This window comes from Misgurnus anguillicaudatus, chromosome 11 (assembly GCF_027580225.2).
Source record: "Misgurnus anguillicaudatus chromosome 11, ASM2758022v2, whole genome shotgun sequence".
Lineage (NCBI taxonomy): Eukaryota > Metazoa > Chordata > Actinopteri > Cypriniformes > Cobitidae > Misgurnus > Misgurnus anguillicaudatus.
In genome coordinates this window covers 27808047-27831666 of record NC_073347.2, presented here as the reverse complement: position 1 = coordinate 27831666, position 23620 = coordinate 27808047, and the positions used below count along the sequence as shown (strand labels likewise).

At 41.8% G+C, this 23620-nt stretch overlaps 2 protein-coding genes across 3 annotated transcripts; both read left to right on the top strand.

The window, feature by feature from the left end:
* Positions 1–12: 12 nt before the first annotated feature.
* l2hgdh (L-2-hydroxyglutarate dehydrogenase) lies at positions 13–4140 on the top strand. Of its 2 annotated transcripts, XM_055170455.2 has the most exons (10): positions 13–259; positions 503–618; positions 697–848; positions 955–1086; positions 2264–2426; positions 2503–2537; positions 2606–2773; positions 2851–3008; positions 3401–3532; positions 3616–4140. In XM_055170455.2, exons 1-10 carry the CDS (start codon positions 168–170, stop codon positions 3809–3811), a joined length of 1344 nt encoding a protein of 447 aa, XP_055026430.2. In that variant the 5' UTR covers positions 13–167; the 3' UTR covers positions 3812–4140. The 2 variants fall into 2 exon arrangements, with proteins under 2 accessions (XP_055026430.2, XP_073729568.1); XM_073873467.1 differs by lacking the exons at positions 13–259; positions 503–618 and having other exon boundaries at positions 703–843.
* Positions 4141–4454: 314 nt separating this feature from the next.
* sos2 (son of sevenless homolog 2 (Drosophila)) lies at positions 4455–21884 on the top strand. The gene is made up of 23 exons (XM_055170449.2): positions 4455–5355; positions 7187–7312; positions 8770–8901; positions 8992–9156; positions 9573–9779; positions 10167–10310; positions 10414–10524; positions 11584–11682; positions 11775–11902; positions 12188–12843; positions 13474–13555; positions 14068–14190; positions 15380–15492; positions 15594–15816; positions 15899–16018; positions 16116–16278; positions 16389–16506; positions 18013–18185; positions 18279–18395; positions 18502–18763; positions 19597–19638; positions 19723–19829; positions 19950–21884. Exons 1-23 carry the CDS (start codon positions 5281–5283, stop codon positions 20499–20501), a joined length of 4038 nt encoding a protein of 1345 aa, XP_055026424.2. The 5' UTR covers positions 4455–5280; the 3' UTR covers positions 20502–21884.
* The last annotated feature ends 1736 nt before the right edge of the window (positions 21885–23620 follow it).

Below are 23620 nucleotides of genomic sequence, written 5' to 3'. Positions count from 1 at the left end.
GGTTATTGAGTTTGCTGCGTCGGGGGCGTGTCTGTCCACAGAGAAGCGATTTAGCAAGTTTAGCGAAGAACTGTGGGGTCTGTGTAGAAACTGGACTTGGTCAATGTCAACCACTTTGATCACTGTGTTATAGTTCTGTTAAGAAGAGTGAAAACGTACGCTTTATAATGATCCGAACACTCGGTACCGTTCCCGCGTGCGCGCGTTTGCTCTCAAAGGGATCAAAGTCTGCAGCGTGCAGAGCTTCACATCACAGCGGGTAAGATTAACTGCAGCTGTACAAAGTACTTACCTTAACACACTACAGTAAAAGAAAAGACGGCAACAATACAATTATTTACACCAAAGTGTGCTTGTTGTACATACGGTAGTACAGTCAGTGTGGTTACTGTAACTGACGCGTTAAAAGTTCATTTTGCAATCAGAATAACATTCACATGATGTTTTGATTTCTTGAACTTTGTTGTCTAAACTAAATTTAGTTAAATGATTGTGTGTGTAGTTCATTCGATGTGGCTGTTATCGGTGGAGGGATTGTTGGACTGGCATCAGCCAGAGAGCTCATCCTCAGGCACCCAAACCTCACTTTTACCCTACTGGAGAAAGAGAAGGAGCTTGGTAAGTGTATATGTTCCAGATAATTCTTCCCATCCACCCTGATTTCATATTTACTTCTCTATCGTCTTTTCTCCCCAGCTCTCCATCAGACCGGTCATAACAGTGGTGTGATCCACAGTGGGATTTATTACACTCCAGGTTCCCTGAAGGCTCAACTCTGTGTTCGTGGAGCCATGCTGACCTATCAGTACTGCCAGAAAAAAGGAGTCCCTTATAAGAGATGTGGTAAGGTGAGACTTCACGAGAGGCATGTTCAACAACTTCGACACCCCATTATATTTTGTGAAGACGTATGTAGTGATCATTAAAGAATCTGGACTGCGTGTATATGTTTAGCTTATAGTAGCAGTGGACAGAGAGGAAGTTCCTCGTCTGAAGGCTCTGTTTGAACGTGGTCAGAAGAACAACGTACCAGATCTCCATCTGATTGACGCTAAGGCCATCCGAGAGAAAGAACCGTACTGCAGGGTGAGACATTTTTTTGTTTGTGTGTCATTTATTGGATTGATCAATAACCAGTTAATTGCAAAATTACTGTCATCAGGCTTTAAGATAACCTTAGGCCGGCTGTATCAAGTACATCTAAATTATGACTATCGTCTATGTACTTTATGGTGTATACAGGGTTCCCACGGGTCCTTGAAATCCATGAAAGTTTGTGAATCTGGGGAAAATAATTCAAGGCCCTGGGAAGTTTTTAAAATACATATATCAGGTCATTGAAAGTGCTTGAATCTATTTTATGCAAGAATTTTTCTTGAAAAAAATCCATATTATTCCCTGTTTAGTGTAGGATAATATCATAAAATTTCTAGCCTTTTAAGTAGACATGCTAAACTGTTCGCTTTAAAGGTGGAGTGCACAATGTTTGAAAGCCAATGTTGATATAATATCACCTAAACAAATACGCCCCTACCCCAATAGAATCTGGACCTTCTTTTAAAAGACCCGCCCCACACATACGCAACCTGGCAAGGATGTTGGTTAGTAGACACGCTCCTTACTGCTGATTGGCTATAAGTGTGTTTTGGTAGTTGGCCCGTCTCCTTTTCCAAAGCGTTTTTCAAACATTGTGCACTCCGCCTTTAAATGCTTATATCTTCTGTATGCGAATGTTGATTCATACTAAAATGCCTTTCTGCATAGTTGTGTTTGACACATGAAAATGTGTCGGGTTACGTATGTAACTGTTGTTCCCTGAGAAGGGAACGAGACACTGCATCTCCCTTGCCATACTTCCTGCGTCCCTGTAATGCCGTCTTTGGCAATATTTCAGATAGTGATATACTTCCTGGTCTTTGTGGTTAAGCCTCACCATGGGTTGAATTTGATATACACATTCAGACGCACTTACCCCTGGAGGCGTCCCCAAAGTGTCACCGCAGTGACGCAGCGCGAGTTCCCTCGAAAGGGAACTGTAACAATGTATCTTAAAAGGTAACACCTTGCTCTCACTTGAAATGTGTCCCCACATTTAGTCCTTGAATTTGAGGGTATTGGAACTGGAAAGTCCTTGAAAGGTCCTTGAATTTGAAGTTAACTAAGGTGTGGGAACCCTGTGTATAACGTTTTAACTGTGGGCTTCCTTTAACCGTGTCTACTGGCTTCTGAACAATGATGTTTGATATAATTTGTGTGTTTATAGGGCATCATGGCACTAGACTCTCCAAACACAGGTATTGTTGACTATCGGTTAATGGCTTTGTCCTATGGTAAAGACTTCCAGGAAGCAGGCGGCTCTGTAATAACCAGCTTTGAGGCCTCTGACATCACACTGGCAGCTGAAAGCCCAGCCGGGAGTGCTGAAGGTGAGTTACATGACCTATTCATGGTGTCGGATCTCATTATTTTCTCTAATTTCAATCTGTTCATTCTTCTCTTTAGGGATGAAGTATCCCATTATTATCAAAAGCTCAAAGGTGAGAATTCGATCTTGGCCAATTGCATTTTGTACCTTTTAAAATCCTTAATGCAGGTCTGTGTGTAGGGAGAGGAGGTGAGGAGTCGGTTTGTGTTGGCATGTGGAGGACTGTACTCCGATCGGTTGTCCGAGATCTCCGGTTGTAGTCCAGAGCCGCGTATAGTTCCCTTTAGAGGAGACTACCTGGTGCTTAAGCCTGAGAAGAACTATCTAGTTAATGGCAACATCTACCCTGTGAGTAGAAACCCGCCATATACGTAATCCAAAGATTTAGGAGAACTTCAGTTGAAGGTCTTTGTGTGTTTGGTGAGGTGCCGAACCCACGATTTCCATTCCTGGGAGTGCATTTCACTCCACGTATGGATGGTAGTGTCTGGCTGGGCCCAAATGCAGTGCTGGCATTTAAACGAGAGGGCTATAAACTCTTTGACTTCAACGCACAAGACTTCATTAATGCGCTCTCCTACAGGTACGTACTAAAAGCACTCACATATACACTTATGGTAACACAGTTGCACATCGCCTCACAAACACGCACTGCTTAGAGTGCACTTAAATACTTATGAAGCATTCACACAGGACTCTTTCTTGTGTTAAAATCAGCCAGACACAGAGCACAGGGGAGCTAACGGCACATTTATAGGCACATTAAACTACTATACAGCATTGCTAATGTACAAACCTTATGCTCAAGATGTTTATCCTGCCCCAAGATTAATCTAATTGGTCCAAACTAACATTGATCTGTGCTGTGAGACTAAATTTATATTTAACTTCACAGTAAAAAAAATTCAACACTACGCATCTTCTGTAAACAGACACTTTTTCTTGTTCATGACGTGTGGGCATGTGTGTTTCTAGTGGCCTGCAAAGGTTGGTAATGAAGAACATTGTGTATGGAATGGGAGAGTTGTATAGAGGTGTGTTCACCAGCGCTCAAGTTAGGATTTTGCAGAAGTTCATACCTGAATTGAGCCCCAGTGATGTCATCAGGTACAAACATACACTCACTTTTGGGTAGGGTCATAAAATAGTCATTTATATTTTCCCACTGTTCATTTTTGTTGTTTTTGCAGGGGTCCTTCAGGGGTTCGTGCACAGGCTTTGGATGCTGATGGAAACCTGGTGGATGACTTTGTGTTTGACAGTGGGAAGGGAGAGCTGAGCAACCGAGTTTTGCATGTACGCAATGCACCGTCACCGGCAGCTACCTCTTCGCTGGCCATTGCTGAGATGGTCGCAGATGAACTGGAAAAAAGATTTTTGCTGTAGGCATGCCCACTTGCGATGTCATGAGGAATTGCCATCACTATGGTTACACTCCAATTGTTATACAGAGTATAAGAGAAACATTATTATAAAAGAGCGTTTTTTAATCATGTTTTATAGTAGAGTGAAACAGGTGCGTAATGCAATGAGATTTGTGCTGCTCTTTTATAATGCATCTTTATTTCTGAAAATGATTGATTTGCTAGGAACAATTCTGGGTAACTGTTATTATGTCTTTATAAATCTGATAATATAATAAAGATAAATTGTCTTAAATATATGTTGTATTTTACAAGTTTGAATTCTAATAATAAAATTGAGTTACAAAAGTATCATCATTCTGTGCTTATATTGCTCTGCACCACAAGAGGGCAGTGTTTGTCTGGAAATTTGGGGGATTTTCAGTCTTGCACTAACTAAAATAACAGAAAAATGTCTGAAATAGCCTTCAAAAGTACCACTGGAAGATGCCATTTAAAGTATTTCAACTTTTTAAACGTGTTCTCCTTTTTACCAAGTAGAAAATAAAACGGCATATCTGTTAAAATGCTTAAGTTAATCAGTTTGACTATATTTAAAATTATGTAGTCATCAAATATAAAGATTTAATGTGTGTGCAGTGTTCGGGAATTCCACTCGTAACCGCGCTCGCTCACACGCAGCGCGCGATCCCCCCTCCGGGCTGCGCAGATGCGGGAAGCGCGCGCAGTGAGCAGCTGTGATTACACCGTCATGGACACGAGCGCAGCACAGCGGAGTTGAATCGGGACGAGTCGGTCGTTGCCAATAACAAAAACAAAGCCATTAGCACTCTACTTTTCATCGCAATATAGCGGATTTAGGCGAAGTAGCGTCCGCTCGTTTGCGTGACTGGAATATGCCCGACAGACGGACTCCCACAACATGACAGTCTCGCACTGGAGAAACTCTTGCTCGCGCGCTTCATGAAGAGTCTCGAGGCCACAGAGCCGCCGCGCGCCGCCAGATGTGCTGCTGTTAACGGCTGACACAACATTGCGAGACGAACGGCAGCCAGACGACAATTAACGCTTCTTTTTTTAACGCTTCCCGAGTGTGAACAACATGACATCCCGCTGAAGGAGATGGTATTATCGGCGACTGTCCTGTTTGAGCAGCTGGGCGAGCTGTCCGTTTAGCATGTGTGGCTAATCTCGGTGTGTTAGCGGCTAATTAGCGCTCGAGCGTAGCCCGAGACACCCGCGACACACCAACGGCTCTGACAGGACAGAGACGCGGACACTTTCACTCTCACTCGGCTTATGTGCTTTTTATTTGTTTTTCTCACGATAATAGGATATGTTTCGCATGTCCAGAAGTCTAACTGGCTCGTTAATGTGGTAGAGTTCAATTGTGTGCGCCGTAAGAGAGACAGCGGTTAAAGTTAGGTGCTTGTTCCCGGTGCTGGGAGTGTGCGGGGCCGATGCGGAGCAGCGCGCCCGGCGGCCGCAGGCATGCAGCACGACTTCAGCTCCAGCGAGGAGAACAGCGCGAGATGGCGAGGCCTGTTCGTACAGGCGCTGCGAAAGGTACTGACCCAACAAACACCAAACTGACCCAGCTTGTCCCATTGAGTCCAACTGGAAGTTGTTTAAATGTTTATAATGTTGAAAGAGCATCGGAGCTTCAGCAAGTTTTAAAGAGTAATTCTGCAGAACTGAAAAGTATAGAGTTCACTAAAAAACAAGCCTGTTTTCCTTGCATGGTGATTTGCACAGCTGTTTTGTGTTGCACTGTCTGTTTTGATGTTTCTGAAGGATGCAGCTGTGCAACATGCACCGAAAATGTGTGTGTAAACACCACACAGGTTCATACTTCGCCATACTCACTTTGACATTTCTGCCTGTATCAAGATTTAACTTTATAGAGGTGCCTTCTTTTGACACAACAAATCAGTGTATATTAACATTATGCACATCATCTGAGTATATTAAAGATAATATATAGATTTTCATATTTTAGTTTGGTTATATATTGGGATTTTCATGCTAGAAATACATAATTTTGATCTATCATTGCTGCAAAATTGCCAAATAATATAATCATCAGGTAAACGTAAGAGCACGTGATGTGTCTGAATGTTTGGGTTTTGGAGCCAAAGACTAATGCAGGCTGTATCTAATATATTTTTAACTTTGCACATGTATTTATAAGGGTTTGCATGAGTCTGAAGTCAACAAAACACATTTTAATTATTAGCAATGCATTCACAGCTCATTCCAGCATTTGCTGAGTTCATTTTTGTTTCAAATTAAGCAAGAATGACTGACCTCACCTCAGTCTGGGAATACTGAAATGTGTTGCACATTGATGTAGACATCTATCAGGTATATTATCATTATTTCAGATCTAAAGTTTCAAGATTTTAATGTATAGAGTGTCTCTTTTAACATTTAGAGATGATATGCTAGCTTGTCTTGTCCTGTATGTTTTTCACTCTAGATTTACACTCTCTCTCTTTCCCATCTCTCATTTTCTCTGCCTACTCTCCCATTCTCCACATCAATACTTCTCTGTCTGCTACTATCATCCCCCCATCCCTGGAGAGGACAGAGGGGTAGAGTGTGTGTGTTTGTATCTGTGTGTGTGTTGTGGGGTCCCAGTAGAGCAGCTCTCAGTGCCTAATGGAGGACGGCATGTAACCAGACACTAGAGCAGAGAGTACAACCCATCTCTCATCTGTATATTTGTGCGTGCATGCATTTGCCTTGTGTTCTTGGTCTGTATGTTGCTGTTTGACTGTAAAAGTGAATTAAACCTGTGTTCCTACCTACCTGTCCTCACCTTTAACCTTGCACCATTCACCTGTCATAACACAAATGCAGTTGTTCTAGACTGCTACTATTTGCATGTCTTTTTTCTACTCTCTGTCTGTCTTTCTGTCTCTCTCTCTCTTACTCTCTCTAACTCTCTCTCTCTCTCTCTCTCTCTCTCTCTCTCTCTCTCTCTCTCTCTCTCTCACTCACTCACTCTCTAACTGGTTTTGCCACAGTACCTGAACAGACTGCATTCCTATTTAAAGACACAGCCCAGTAAGGTGGGGTGGGGGATTTAAATTGGGAAGGAGAGTTTTTGAATTTGTCCACCCAACTGAGAGTTAGTCTGCGTGTGCGAGATGATGATGTCATCCTGTCTTTGTAACAGTTTAATGTTATGTGTTTCTACTGTAAATGTGTGATAGATATATCTTTTTTACTGACTTTTTCATGCAGGAACATCTCATGTATTGTCATCTGACAGCTTTTATATGACCTTTTTGTCTGAACGATCCTGTTCAGAGGGTTTTGTGGTTCCCTGTCTAGGTGTTTAATTAAAGTCATTGTAACATTCCTGTAATGTTTTAATGTTTTATATATACAGGTGCAGCTACAAGTGCATCCAAACTTGTCAGCTAAAGAAGACGCACTTCAGCACATTGAGGCTCTTATAATACAGCTCCTGAACAAGTTGTGTGTTACGCAGCCAAGGACTGTAGCTGATGTTGAGGTATATACATACGCTCACTGGGATTGGCCAGTATTTATTGCAGTGGTAGAAAGATGTTAACCAGTAAAGTTTTTCTGTGACATTGATGCACCGATATATTGCTCTATAATCAATATTGGCAGATAAAAGTGATTTTTACCTCTATCGGACATCGGCAGTTGTTTGAAAACAGTCGAAGATCAGGGCATGTTATATCCTGGCAATTGAAAGAAAAACACGTCAGAAGAGCCCATGCTATGTGATCATTTCGAATTGGGTGACAATGCCAACAGAATTACAGTTTGGACTCCTTGCACTTGGGATTTCACGGCATCATAATCTGAAAAATTATTTAAAAAAAAGCAAAACTATCGGAATTTATTGGTATGGGTACATGTGATGAGGGTTCCCACGGGTCCTTGAAAAGTTTGTGAATCTGGGAAAAAATACCCTGGGAAGTTTTTGAAAATATACATGTATAGATACAGGTCATTGAAAGTGCTTGAATCTATTTTATGCAAGAAGTTTTTTTTTAAAAGAAATCCATATTGTTCCCTGTGTAGTGTAGGATAATATCATTAAAATTCTAGACTTTTTAAGCACACGTGCTAAACTGTTCGCTTTAAATGCTTATATCTTCTGTATGCGAATATTGATTCATACCAGAATGCTTTTTTGCATAGTTGTGTTTGACACATAAAAACGTCTCAGGTTACAACTGTTGTTCCCTGAGAAGGGAACGAGACGCTGCGTCTCCTTCGCCATACTTAATGCGTCCCTGTAACACCGTCTTTGGCAATATTTCAGATAGTAATATACTTCCTGGCTCCCGCATCACCCTGTCTTTGTCATTAAGCCTCACCTTTGGTTGAATTTGATACACAAATTCAGACGCACTTACCCCTGGAGGCTTCCCCAAAGTGTCACAGCAGTGACACAGCGCGAGTTCCCTCAAAAGGAAACTGTAAGAATGTATCTTAAAAGGTAACACAATGTAACCTTGTTCTCACTTGCACATGCAGTCCGTCAATTTGAGGCCATTGGACCTGGAAAGTCCTTGAAAGGTCCTTGAATTTGAAGTTAACTAAGGTGTGTTAACCAATCAGAGTTTGTTTAATATGTACACTTGTACCAGATGTATCGATTAATTTGTTATGAGTAATCTTATCTTTTGGTTTATATCTGTCATTCTTTAAATAAAATTAAAGCGTTTAAATGGGCTTCCACAATAACAAGTATTATCGTGGCTATTAATATATACATTTATTTGTTTAAATTCATCATAAATTATATTGTGATATGTACTTTTACCTCATATAAAATATTATAAATTGATCCAAACTTTTGCATGTACCACCCACAATTGCAAACAATCCAGCACTATGTGATGGAGACAAAAAAACTACTGTATATGAAAACTTTTCAGTAGTGTATTTGCACCTGATCAGTCACTTGATCTGTTTGTTATGTGCTTGCAGGACCGTGTCCAGAAGACGTTCCCGAATCCTATCGATAAATGGGCCATGGCAGACGCTCAGGCAGCAATAGAGAAACGCAAACGAAGAAACCCACTACTGTTGCCAGTCGATAAAATACATCCACTATTGAAGGCGTGAAACGCTCTAAATATACACTAAATATACGACTTCATATCCTTTCAAAACTCATACTAAGTCACATCTGGTATTGTGTGTCTGCAGGAGGTGCTGGGATATAAGATCGACTATCATGTGTGTCTTTATATCGTGGCTGTGTTGGAGTACATCTCAGCCGACATCCTTAAGCTGGCTGGAAACTACGTGAGCAACATTCGACATTATGAGATCAGCCAGCAGGACATCACGGTCTCCATGTGTGCTGACAAGGTCAGAAATACATGTGTGCATCTGTTTTTTAAGGGCTATTGCATGGTTACCAAAATCTGGTGGCACGTGTCGTGTACCAATCTGAGGTCGAATTTTGCGCCAGGCGCACTGCAAACTGACCCTTGTGTACAAGTAAAACGTTAAGTATGCCTAGTCTTTTCTTTACTTTATGTGCTTATCTTTACATTTGTAAATCTGACCCAACATCTCAATTTATTGATTATTTATCATAAGCTTACCCTTGTCAATATGTGTAAGGTAAGAAGACGTGTTCATGTTTATGCTCAAAGACTGATTTTTGTGTATGTTTAACAAAGTTATGGATTGCAGGTAACAGCAGTAAAGTCATTGGATGCTTTGTTACATGAAATGTAAACATCATTGCTGTATTTAAAATATTTTTTGTGTGTTTTCAGGTGTTAATGGATATGTTTGACCAGGATGAGGACATGGGACTGGTTTCCCAGAGTATAGAGGAGGTTTCTTCCTCTGGTGAGCTCACATATGATGACCTGGTGCGTCTGGAGATTGCTGAGGAGCGCCAGTATCTGCGCGAACTTGATCTCATCATCAAAGTGTTTCGACAAGCCTTTCTGTTCAATAACAAACTCTTTTCAGCTCAGGTGGGTTTGCCCTGACCAGTCAGAATGGATGCTATTTCTGTAAAGTGGTGTTAACACTGAGTGTGTTGATAATGTTTGTTCGTTTCTGATACCTCAGTTTAGAGAGAGCACTCTGATGCTATCCGTGTCTCCGCAGTTTATAATTTATCTTTAAATGTAATTGATTTGCCTAAACATGAAGACTTGCCAGATTAATGTGTATTTTTCTTTGAATCTGTGTGATCAGACTGACCAGTGCTTAAGAGGTTTCGGGTTTGGCTCAGACGCTTTTATTATTAGTGGTGATAGCAAAAGCAAGCATCTATTTTTGGTGCTCTGGTTTGGGGTTAGGGTTACGCAATTTAAAAAAAATTGTTCTGCATTCTCTTTTTTTTCTGTGATGTGTAGGACGTTGAGCTGGGTTTCAGTAATATTCTGGAGGTTCACGAGCTGACGGTAAAGCTTTTGGGACTTATTGAGGATGCTGTTGAGATGACAGCCGACGGAAGTCCACACCCCCTAGTTGGAAGCTGCTTCGAAGATCTCGCTGAGGTACAGATAAACATAAAGACACTCCTGCTCCATGAACGTAGTAAAATAAAACCTCCAACACCTCTTTAAGGGTGTTAAAAATGTTTGTGTATGTTTTGTACAGGAGCAGGCGTTTGATCCCTACGAAACGCTGTCTCAGGATATTCTCTCGAAAGAATTCTGTCAACATTTCAATAATCTAATGACCCGCCCCACTGTTGCTCTGCACTTTCAGGTTGGCACCAAACATACTGGAGTATTGCTTTACTATAGTGTTTTACATATTATTTTAATATGCTACAGTGTTGTAATTGGATCATTTGCAAGTCTCTTTGTGTTGAAGGATTAGTCCATTTTCTTTAAAAATAATCCAGATAATTTACTCACCACCATGTCATCCAAAAGGTTGTTATCTTTCTTTGTTCAGTCGAGAAAAAATAGTTTTTTGAGGAAAACATTCCAGGATTTTTCTGATTTTAATGGACTTCAATGGACCCCAACACTTATTAGTTTTAATGCAGTTTAAAATTGCAGTTTCAAAGGACTTTAAAAGATCTCAAACGAGGCATAAGGGTCTTATCTAGCGAAACGATTGTAATTTTTGGCAAGAAAAATAAAAAATATGCACTTTTAAACCACAACTTCTCGTCTTTCTCTGGTCCTGTGACGCGCCAGCATGACCTCACTTTATACATCATCACGTCAAGAGGTCACGGATGACGTATGCGAAACTACGCCCCAGTGTTTACAAGTGTGGAGAAAGAGGACCGTTTCGAAGTTGTTGTATGTGGAATGATACTAATTAATGTCTTTGTGTCAGTTTATTGTTTAAAATGGTCCACAAATGTGTGTTTCATATATATATAACGACATCATTGTCATTACACAAGTATGTGAGGTCACACTGGCTCGTCAAACAGCCAGAGGAAGAAGAGAAGTTGTGGTTTAAAGAGCATATTTTTTTATTTTTCTTCCCAAAAATGACAATCGTTTCCCTTTAAAAACTGCAATTTTAAACTGCATTAAAGTGTTGGGGTCCATTGAAGTCCATTAAAATGAGAAAAATCCTTTAATGTTTTCCTCAAAAAACATAATTTCTTCTCAACTGAACAAAGAAAGACATCAACATTTTGGATGACATGGTGGTAAGTAAATTATCTGGATTTTTTATTTTTAAGAAAATAATCCTTTAAAGTGTCTGCTAAATAAACACACATAAATGCATGGTGGGATGTAGTGCTCATCTTTGCACGCACAATCTCAGATGTTCTGTCTCCTGTGGTTTGTGTTTCAGTCGATTGCAGAAGGTTTTAAAGAGGCAGTACAGTATGTACTTCCTCAGATAATGATGGTTCCAGTTTACCACTGCATGCACTACTTTGAACTGTTACAGGTGAGCCATGAACACTTTGATATTCGGTCAGTAAACTGGAGCTGTGTAATCTGGTTCGATAATTGAAATTCATGCGATGATCATTTCTGTAGCAATTGCAGGAGTGCAGCGAGGATCAGGATGACAGAGAGTGTTTAAAACAAGCTCAGACGGCATTGCTCAACCTACAGAGCAGCATTGAACGCATTTATGCTAAACACCAACCACGGCGCAAACAAGGGTAACATACACGCACTAAATCTCCATTACATTGTAACTGGTAGAGTCTGACACTAGCAATGCCAAGGTCACAAGTTTAAATCCCAGGGAATCAAGAGTCAACCTTTCAGATCCGTGCTCCGGCACAATTTGCACTCACACAATTGTTCAGTATGCATAGAGTGAGGAATCCCATAGTTTTCCTAGCCGGATAACTCCAGGCACTTAGAGAATGCATAGTATACTTCGGGCTTAAACATGTCTGCCGAATGCATAAATGTGAATGCTTTCCTTTTAATTTTTTTAGGGAACCTCTATATCGGTTATACAGCCGTGCGTCTCGCAGTAAGCAGGCAGCTATAAAGCGTATGAATGACATCCAGAGGAGTATTGATGGCTGGGAAGGCAAAGATATTGGTCAGTGCTGCAGCCAGTTCATCATGGAGGGTGCACTATTAAGGGCTGGTGCCAAGCACGAACGACACAACTTCCTGTTCGATGGCCTCATGATCAGCTGCAAAGCCAACCAGAGCTCACGGTTGCCGGGGGCAGGCAGCGGGGCAGAGTTTCGTCTGAAGGAGAAGTTCATGTTACGCAAGTTTCGCATCGTGGACCGTGAAGATGCGCCGGAGTTTCGGCACGCGTTTGAGCTGGTGGGGCGTGAGGACTCCGGTGCAGTGTTCTGTGCTCGTTCGGCAGAAGAAAAGAGCGCGTGGATGGCTGCACTGGTAACTCTGCAGTACCGGCCCACTCTGGACCGCATGCTGGACACCGTCCTGCACCGCGAGGAACAGGCACAACCGCTGAGGCTCCCATCACCGGATGTCTACCGGTTTGCCGTCCAGGACTCTGAGGAGAACATCGTGTTTGAGGAAGGAGCCCAGAGCAAAACCGGAATCCCCATTATTAAAGCCGGGACAGTTGTCAAGCTCATTGAGAGATTGACGTACCACATGTACGCAGGTACAGGATGAAATAAATCTAAGATTTCAATACAATATCTGTATTACAGCAGAAATCTTCAAGTTTTCTGTGTTATTGTACAGCACAGTACAAATGGTCTTTTATTCCCTTTGCATATCATTTGACAATGCTTTAGCTATTAATAAGAGTTCAGTACTCCCAGTTCCATTAAACACTTTGGAACGGTTTCCTGGACAGGGTTTAGATTAATCTAGGACATGGCCTTAGTTATTTAAGTAGTTTTTCAAACAAACCTTACAAGAAACAATGCAGGTGTGCATCTTGAGGCAAAACAATGACACTGACATATGTTAAGTTGTGTTAGTGCAAGGTGTTTTTAAATTAAGGTAGCACAAACATGTACTTTAGTTTGGGACTAGGATAAGCCCTGTCCAGGAAACCGCCCCTTTATGTATTTGTTTAATCCATTCTGCAGGTTATCTTGTACAGTCGTTGCTAACAAGATAAATCGAGTGATAAATCCTGTTGTATTGCACAGACACACTACAACTGTTCTTCCTAGTAATGGCCATGGATGCGAATAATGTTTAGGATTATCTATGAATTTCTTGATTTGTTTTTGTCCTAGTGTCCTCATATGTAAAGTGCTGTTCCTTTTTTCCCACACAGACCCGAATTTTGTGCGTACCTTTCTGACTACATACCGCTCCTTCTGTAAACCACAAGACCTGCTTACACTACTGATTGAAAGGTAAACCTGACACATACAGAGTGAGCTCTGGGCTCTGTCACATTCATGCATGTCTTGACCTTAGGCAAACTTTATTATGTTTAAAATGGTCATATTCAGCTCCTATATATCATTTAGACAAATAGACAGGTAGTCTAATAAATTTGTTAAGCACTGTACTATTTAAACAGCAGCGCCTCATGTGGAAAAAATAGATCATTGAAATTTGGCTCCCCTTGTGATGTCAGAAGGGGATAATACCGAGATCAGCTCATTTGCATTTAAAATGGCACATTTTTGCTGACACCTACAAAGTGGCCATTTTAACATGCTATAATACATTATCTATATGGTATTTTGAGCTAAAACTTCACATACGCACTCTGGGGACACCAAAGATTTATTTGACATCCTAAAAAAGTCTTGTGAAATGTCCCCCTTAATTTTTTCTGATTTAACTTATTATGGTTATCCTTTTGTTTTGATATCTTTATAAATGTCATTTAGTTATTTTGTTTTCTGTGATATTCCAGGATTGAAATTCCAGAGCCAGAACCATCAGAGGCGGACCGGCAAGCACTTTGGAATGGAGAGCAGCCAATGGCAGCTGAGCTCCAGAGATTTCGTAGAGAATATGTGCAACCTGTCCAACTTAGGTAAAGCGCATGCTTTCTCATTTGCAAAGCTCATACACAAAATCGAAAAAGTTTCCCTTTCAGACGAAAAATTTATAGGATGAATATAAATGAATCACACAGTGTGGTTTACTGAAGTTTGCACTCTTCGATTTACTGGTATTTGCAACCTTATTCAATCTCTAAAAAAGCATGTTTAAATCACTCTATGCTAATTTGCTCTGAGTTTGGTAGTAGGGCTATCAAACGATTAATCGCAATTGATTGCTTCCAAAATTTACGTTTGTGTTTGCTTAATTACAAAAATATATATTTTTTTAATGTATTTATATATACATATTAATTACTCGCAGTATACACACACATATATTATGCGAACACAAACTTTTATTTTGTGTGCGATTAATCACAAATAATCGTTTGACTGCCCTACTTGACAGATTGTGTTTGTATTTATGGAAATGAGATTTTTGCACCTGTTTTTTAACGTGCGCATTGTCAGTAAATCTCCTGCCAAAATTAAATTGCTCTCTCACTCTAATTTGCCCTTACAAAGATTTATTCAGAATGTTTTGGTTTTAAAGGGACAGTAAGTAGGGTTTTAAGTGTTTTATGAATCAAAATCAATGTCTTTATTCATAAATATGTCCTCGTTGGTGTCAAATGACCTCTGCCAGTGATCTGACCTAAGCTTCTTTGTAAGCTTACAATTTCTTCTCTTTACTTACCTTGAACGTGTAACTCCTAGGAGGCTTCTGTGTCGTTCCGCCATACTGATAAACTATAATAGCAGAGAGGTACAAAAAGCACTAGCCTACCAATGCGTTTTCATTCAGAACACGCGAACCAGCTGAAACGGACAAGGAGATCAGTGAGTACATAATGCCTACCGTAGTTGCAACACGCATTTGGAAAAGCGAGGCGCTAGAGAGCACTATTTGTTTGAATGCGATATACAATTTCACCACTAGATGGGGGTAAATCCTACTTATTGTCCCTTTTAAAGATATGATCTTAAAAATTAGCTTCATGTGCTTTTTGCAAAGTATTATTCATTTATTTGTCTATTTAGGGATGAAATGTTTTACCCATACACCTTACATTTTTGTCCTTATTTTAGTGAATGTCATAACTCACCCCTCCCTGCCCTGCTTTCCATCAACTGTAATGCTGTTTTTTTGCATGCTTGTGTGTATCTTTGTGTTATTAGGGTTCTAAATGTGTTTCGTCAGTGGGTGGAACATCACTTTTATGACTTTGAGAATGATCCCGAACTTCGCCGCAGACTTGAAGAGTACCTCACCAGCACCACACAGCTTAGAGGTATAAACATCCTGTACCAAACAAAATGCATGCAATCTGATATGTATACAAATTTACTTGATTGAATTCCCATTCAAGGAGACACGTGTGTTTATCTTCAGGTAAATCCATGCGTAAGTGGGTGGAGTCTATCAGTAAGATAATGAGACGTAAAATTCAAACTCAGTCTAATGGCATCAGTCACAACATCACCTTTGAGAGCCCACCACCTCCTATCGAATGGCACATCAGCCGCCCTGGGCAGATCGAGACCTTTGACCTCATGACCCTTCATCCCATTGAAATTGCCCGGCAATTAACACTACTAGAATCTGATCTGTACAGGTGAGACACATCTAGTTGTAACTATAGACACAAAAGAGTAAGAAAGAATAGTGTTACATATTCTGTGTTTGTGCGAGGGTAGAGCCGTTCGCCCGTCTGAGCTGGTAGGAAGTGTTTGGACAAAGGAAGATAAAGAGAAGAATTCTCCCAACCTATTGAGGATGATCAGACACACTACAAACCTCACACTGTGGTTTGAGAAGTGAGTAACTAAAGCTTATGTTATTTATGAACAATCTCAAATCGTGGTGCTTGTTTTTATAATATTGTCATTTAAATGCACTCTCTCTCTTTCTCAGGTGTATAGTGGAGACAGAAAACTTTGATGAGAGGGTTGCTGTATTTACTCGTATTATTGAGATTCTGCAGGTATTTCAAGAGCTTAATAACTTCAACGGAGTTTTAGAGATCGTAAGCGCCATCAACTCTGTACCCGTGTATCGCCTGGACCATACATTTGAGGTGACCTGCACACTTATTATGCACACACACAATAAAAGATTGATATATCCATAATGTGAAATGATAGACAAATGATGGATAGTAAGTTCTTTTGTGTTTATTTTATGCAGGGTGTCCCTGAGAGAAAGAAGAAGATTCTAGAGGAAGCTGTTGAGCTCAGTCAGGATCATTTTAAAAAATACCTCGCCAAGCTCAAATCCATCAATCCACCTTGTGTACCTTTCTTTGGTAGGTGAAAGAGCTGCTTGTGACTCACTAGCATGTATGTGAACAAATATGCATGTTTATTTACGTTTGTGGTTGGTGGTTGTGGTTTAAGTCCTCTTTAAACCAGCCAAAACCACTCAGAGACCACTGACATGAACTAAGGACTTTTGATAGAGATCAGATGCAGAGCAATCTTTTATGTTGCGAAAGAGCGCCATCTGGTGGATAATAGCGGTGTTGTGGAAAGCCAGAAATACTCGTCATTGGCAGTAGGGCTGTAACGATTAATCGTGTGTCCCATTAAAAATGCCTGTCTGAAATCGATTCTGAATTGCAAGGCTGCGATTCTGTGTTTCATGTAGGAAGTCCTTATCAATCTAAAATCGTTACGAGTCGGAGTCGTTTATAACGTGGATTTAAAAAAGCAACACTCGTTAAACAAAATCATTGAAAATATTCTTTATTATCATGAAAATACCTGAACCAATTTGAAGAACAGCGATATAAATACTCCTGTAGACATTTCCTGGAATAACGTTTTTTAATGCTACTTCACAAAGGGAGTTTCTGCATGAGAGCGCCCCCTGGCTTTTGGATTTGCCGGGATTTCACCGTAATTCATTCAAATTCATTCATTGGTTCATGATTGCATTTGCGCGATTAATCGTTACACCCCTAAGGGCGCACTCACATTATCCAAACCAAATCATGCCCCAGCGCGATTGTCACCCCTCCCTACTCCCCCAGGTGCACGCCCTCACACTGTACGGGCGCGCTTTCGTCATTAAGATGCGATTGTTTTGAAAAAAGCAGGAAGTAAAGCTCTCTCTTAACACTGGAACCCACCGTAATGATAAGTCTGTGTTTTTATTCGGAGTCGTTTGGTGCGCGATTACAGACAGCCCTCTTACATGTCATCATATTGCTTAGTTGATCTGTCACACGTGCAGCTCGGACATTCACGTAACCCGCTACTCGCATTAAAAGGTTTTTACGGAGGCATATGAAGGTGAGTGGTCGCGCAACTGACGTCTTCACCTTTTGAATCGCGCTCAGGCGCAATTGCGCTCACACCACAGCCTTCCACGCCTGAGGCCAAGTGAACCGCGCTCCGGCCCACCTCTGCAACCCGGCCGCGGCGCGATTAACCAATCCGGGCGCGGAACAAAGCGATTACACTTGTCAAACGAACCAGGCTTTGGGGGTCAAACGTGCCCAAACGCGGTTTGGTTTGGATAGTGTGAGTGCGCACTAATTGGCAGGGAAGCGTTTTCTTTTAATTGACGAGTTAACCCGTCAATGGCCCGTATTTAATTTGTTTGTAATATTAAACTGTACCTGTCAAAATGATTTGCAGCATCCAGGTTACCGTGTGTTATTAGTTTTTAGTGGTTGTCTCATTGTCGTGACTGGCCAATCAGAATCGAGCATTTCAACGAGCCGTGTAATACCAGTTGTAAACACCCTCTAAATGGGAAAAACATGTTTTGTGGCATTTTCTGAAGTCTGTTTCTTCTGGGTATTCAGGTATCTACCTAACTAACATTCTGAAGACAGAAGAGGGAAATCCAGATTTCCTAAAGCGTGATGGAAAAGAGTTGATCAACTTCAGCAAGAGACGCAAAGTAGCAGAAATCACTGGAGAAATCCAGCAATACCAGAACCAACCATACCGCCTCAGAGTGGAATACGATATAAAGGTTCATCTTGATAAACTCTCTCTTTCTCTCTCTCCTATATCTCTAACTCACTCACCCTTATAAAAGTGTTACTAAAGTATTTTTGTCTTACAGAGGTTTTTTGAGAATCTGAATCCAATGGGAAACATGAGCGAGAAAGAGTTTTCTGACTACCTGTTCAACAAATCTTTAGAGATCGAACCACGCAACTGCAAACAGCCGCCCAGATTTGTGAGTATATACAATAGAGTCCAAAAGACTACAGTGACAATCTGAAAATCAGGTCTTTATGATTAATGTGGAGGGGTCTGGCTCTTCGTCTTTTTGTCTTCTATAGCCCAGAAAGATAACCTATTCTCTGAGGTCTCCTGGCATTCGGCCGGTGAGGCAGGCAGCTGGAGGAGGGGGAACACTGAAGGGTCACCCGGTGCCATTAGAAAGAGAACCGCCCCATAAAATCACTTTTAGGAGCATTGCAGAGCCCGAACCCGAGACCCCTGCTTCACTTCCCACCTCTCCTAACACGCCCACCCCCCCACAGTCCGCCAGCTCTGACCTCAACTCTGTGTTTATGGAGCAGGACCTGAACAGCTCCTATGGTGAGAAAAAGAGAGTTGTGCCTAGTAAAAGAGAGAGAGAGAGAGAGTTGTGCTTATACAGGGTTCTCACGGGTCCTTGAAAGTTTGTGAATCTGGGGAAAAAATTCAAGGCACTGGGAAGTTTTTGAAAATATCCATACATGGATACAAGTCATTGAAAGTGCTTGAATCCATTTTATGCAAGAAGTTTTCTTGAAACAAAATCCATATTATTTCCTGTGTAGTGTAGGAGAATATCATAAAAATTCCAGACTTTAAGCACACGTGCTAAACTGTTCCCTTTAAATTTTTATATCTTCTGTATGCGAATGTTGATACCAAAATGCTTTTTTGCATAGTTGTGTTTGACACATGAAAACGTCTCGGGTTATGTATGTAACTGTTGTTCCCTGAGAAGGGAACGAGACGCTGCGTCTCCCTTGCCATACTTCCTGCGTCCCTGTAACGCCGTCTTTGGCAATATTTAAGATAGCGATATACTTCCTGTCTCCCACATCACCCTGTCTTTGTCGTTAAGCCTCACCATTGGTTGAATTTGATATACACATTCAGACGCGGAGGCGTCCCCAAAGTTACACCGCGGTGACGCACCGTGAGTTCCCTCGAAAGGGAACTGTAACAATGTATCTTACAAGGTAACACGATGTAACCTTGCTCTCACTTGAAATGTGTCCCTAGATTTAGTCCTTGAATTTGAGGGTATTGGACCTGGAAGGTCCTTGAATTTAATGTTAATTAAGGTGTGGGTACCTTGTTATAGTATAGGGAGTGAGATTTTAGATTTTGGAGAGTTTTTGGTTTTGCTGAAATAGTGTTTTTGTGTTTCTTTGCAGGTAGCAACAGTATATTTGCCACAGTTCTGCTACACCATTCCAGTAAGTATTTAGTGTTTATTGAATTAAAGCTGTGGTCTCCGCTGGTGTTATGTGGCAGTGAACCATGTTTGTCCTCTTTATCAGAGTTCCAGTCTGTGTCATGTGGTAGTTTACATCAGTTGATGAGTGATGAACCATTGAAACCCCCTCCACTACCCCCTCGCAGGAAAGACACCTCTTCAGAAACCAAGGTATCACACACAATTTCCCATTCACAATTTTGTTTTGTTTACACGAGAGGTTTCTTCTCACCAGCATCAACATACTAGTTTTCAGGAGGTTTCATGTAATTGCAATCTATTCTGTTCCAGTTAAGTTCCAGATCCGAAAGTCCACCTGCCATTCCGCCGCGACTGCCGCCGCCACCTCGCCTGCAGCCGCGTGTTCCGGTAATAAACGGCCCTTCGGACGGGCCACTGCCGAGCCCACCTCCCCCTCCTCCCCGTGATCCGATGCCCGACACACCACCTCCGGTTCCACAGCGACCGCCCGAGATCTTCATCAACTACCCGGTGAACCTGCAGCCATCTCCAGTGGGCCGTTTTCACTGGGACTTCACCAGCTCTCCCAGTGCTCCCAACACACCGCCTGGCACGCCCTCTCCCCGCGCTCCGCCCCCCGGCACACCTTCTCCACGCGTGCCTCGGCGACCCTGCACGCCCAGCTTCAGTCAGCCCATCTTGTGCCACCTTCCCCCACCGACTCCAGCCCCTCCCATACCGCCGCGGCACAACTCCACCCCGGCTCTACCAAAACTGCCACCCAAGACTTATAAGAGAGAACTTTCTCAAACACCACACGCTCTTTCACAGCCATCCATACACACTCTCTCACTAGTGGACAACAGGGACAACAACGAATAAATCGCATCCCGCAACAGGGGTGTGCGTATGTGTTTTTAACAATGTTTAACCTGGAATCAGACAATCTGATGATAGTAGAAACCTGAAGACGGTCAGCGCTCACATAGGATGTGATCAACATGAATTTTCGCTTTTTTGTGTTCGGCGTTAATCACCAACGGCAGTCCAACATGCGTTTCAACAGATGGAAATAGGCTTTTCACACCTTCGGACTCCATTGTGGATGTTTATTTGGTTGCAGGTTAAGGGTCTTGGCATCTCGCGTGACTGTGCCAACATCCACAGCGCACCTCTCTTCAGTTGCCTTTAACTCACAGTCGTGACCTTGAGATTGTACCCTTCAGGTGAATTCTGACATTTGGTGAGAGCTTTGTCCTCACACTATTTAAAGCCAATATGATGTCTTAACCCCTTAAAGGTGACCTCTACTTACAGTTCTTCATTTCATCACAAGCCCTCTACGGATACTTATTATGACCCAGAATTTCAACTCCAGACTCTTAATGTGCCTTCAAAAAAAATCATAAAACAACTAAACATCTCTGTACATGTCCGAAAATCATTTGCCTTGTCCTTGCTTAGAACAAATGTCTGCGTTACACCTCTCTATTCACGGTGCATGTGTGTGCGTGTGAGCTCCAAGTATTCTGTACAAAGTAACATATCTGCCCTGGCTTCATACTGTCACTTCCCTCCATGTCGCCATGGCTGACGTATCTACTGACAATCTCAGTCTGAGACCCACCAGATTCACACACTGGTGTGGACCAGTGTAAAGTTTGTGTCTCTCAATAGTGTGCGGTGAGTGTTCGGGGCCTTTTTGCACTTTAGGGCAGTACTGTTACAGAAAAGAGGACAGAAACTCACAATCCTGTGACCTTATGACGCTGTCTACCATGTTAGGCGGGTCAGGACAACCATCAGGCTGCGTCTCAAACTCGCATCTTAGAGTATTCCTGTGACGCTTGGGACGCAGTGCTGAAGTCAGAATGTTCTGTTGTAATCATGCCTCTTGCTCTCATTCAGGTCCTCTCCAGCTACCAAACCAGGTCCTCACAGGAAGGGCTTCATCACTAGTGCAATTCCTATAGAAGTGACCACGGAAACGGTCTTCGTGGCAATCAGCCATAGGGGACTGCGGTGTTCTGTTAGTGATGTCACATCCTGTATGCGTATTCCCACTGAGGCTTTACAGCCGTTAACTGGTCAGTTAGTTGGTTTGAAGTGTTAGTAAATCCCAAAAAACTCACTGTGCGTGTGTGTGTGTCTATGTATGTATGTGTGTGTATGTATGTGTGTGCGCGTGCGCATTCAAGGCCTGTAACTGCTTTTGTACCATGTTCTCCATGAGACTCATTAATAAACACGCAGTCTTATTTTCTACTGACGATTTTTATTATTCTGACTTCATTTTTGTTACATTAAAGTTTTTTACATTGTTCTTTCAGATGAATGAAACATGCTCTTGCTCTGTTGAAAAATCTATCATTTCAGTGGTGGAGATCACCAGAAAGTGTTGTATAATCTTGTGTTTGTGATATGATGAGTATGCTGATGCTGCATTCACAGTGAGGAGAGTCAACTCAGATTTTGAGGTTGTAAAGAGTTATTTCTTTAAGTAAAGAAGATGATTGGTTCCACCAGTGCCTTCTCATTGAAGGGATAGTTCACCCAAAAATGAAAACTGTCTTATCTGTACTCACCCTCATGTTGTTCAAAACCTGTATTAGTTTCTTCTGCTGAACACAAAAGAAGTTGTTTTGATAAATGATGATAAGCACAAAGTCGACGGCACCCACCGACCTCCACAGTAGGAAAAACAAATACTATGGAAGTCAATGGGCACCGCCAACCGTGCGCCTAATCATCATCCATCAAAACAACTTATTTTATGCTCAACAGAATAAATAAGCTCAAACAGGTTTAGAACAACATGAGGGTGAGTAAATGATGACAGAATTTTCATTTTAGGGTGAACCATCACTTTAATGTTAAAGAGACACTCAACTTTTTTTGAAAATATGCTCATTTTCCAGCTCCCCTAGAGCCAAACACCCGATTTTTACTGTTTTGGAATCCATTCAAGCTGATCTCTGGGTCTGGTTGTGCCACTTTTGGCATGGCTTGGCACGGTCCATTGAATCTGATTGGACCATTAGCATCACACTCAAAAATAACCAAAGAGTTTCAATATTTTTTCTATTTAAAACTTGACTCTTCTGTAGTTACATCGTGTACTAAGACCGACAGAAAATTAAAAGTTGCGATTTTCTAGGCAGATATGGCTAAAAACTATACTCTCATTCTGGCGTAATAATCAAGGACTTTGCTGCCCTATTATGGTTGCAGGAGGCGCAGTGATATTACGCCGCAGCCAAAAATAGTCCCCTGCTGTTGAAAGTAACCAAGGGAACTATTTTCGTGCGCTGGGTAATAATATTGCCCAATAAAATATCGAAACTTTGGTAATTTTTAGCGCGATGCCAACGGTCCAATCAGACTCAATGTATCACGCCAATCCATGCTAAAAGTGATACCGCCAGACCCGGAGATCAGCCCGAATGGACTCCAAAACTGCACAAATCAAATGTTAAACTCCAGAGGAGCTGGAAAATCAGCCTAACCTCAAAAAAAGTGGAGTGTCCCTTTAAAGGGATAGTTCGGCCAAAAACGACATCAAACCCACGACCCACTCACTCCGAAGCCGTCCGAGACGCACATGACCATCATCCCTCAGACGATGACATTCCCAGCTATTTTAGAAAATGTTCTAGATCCCTCAGTCAATCAAACGTGAAGCCATGGGGTCCACGACCCCCAAGTCCAAAAACGTGCATCCATCCTTCACAAAACAAACCCACACTCCACAATGATAAACAAAGTCCCTCTGAGGGCAATCCGCGCAGCTCCGTTGTAGAAACATCCACATTCAAAACGTTATAAACCAAAACAACTCGCATCCGGTAATGCCACCATCTCAGTCGCGTCCGCATTCAAGATCAGAGCTTTACGCAGCGTACAGAGTTTAATCTGCTGCTGCTCTGTGCCCTCCGAATTTGTCATACGTCACTAAGAAAAGTGCGTACACTACGCTAATACCCTCTCCTGAATACAGAGGA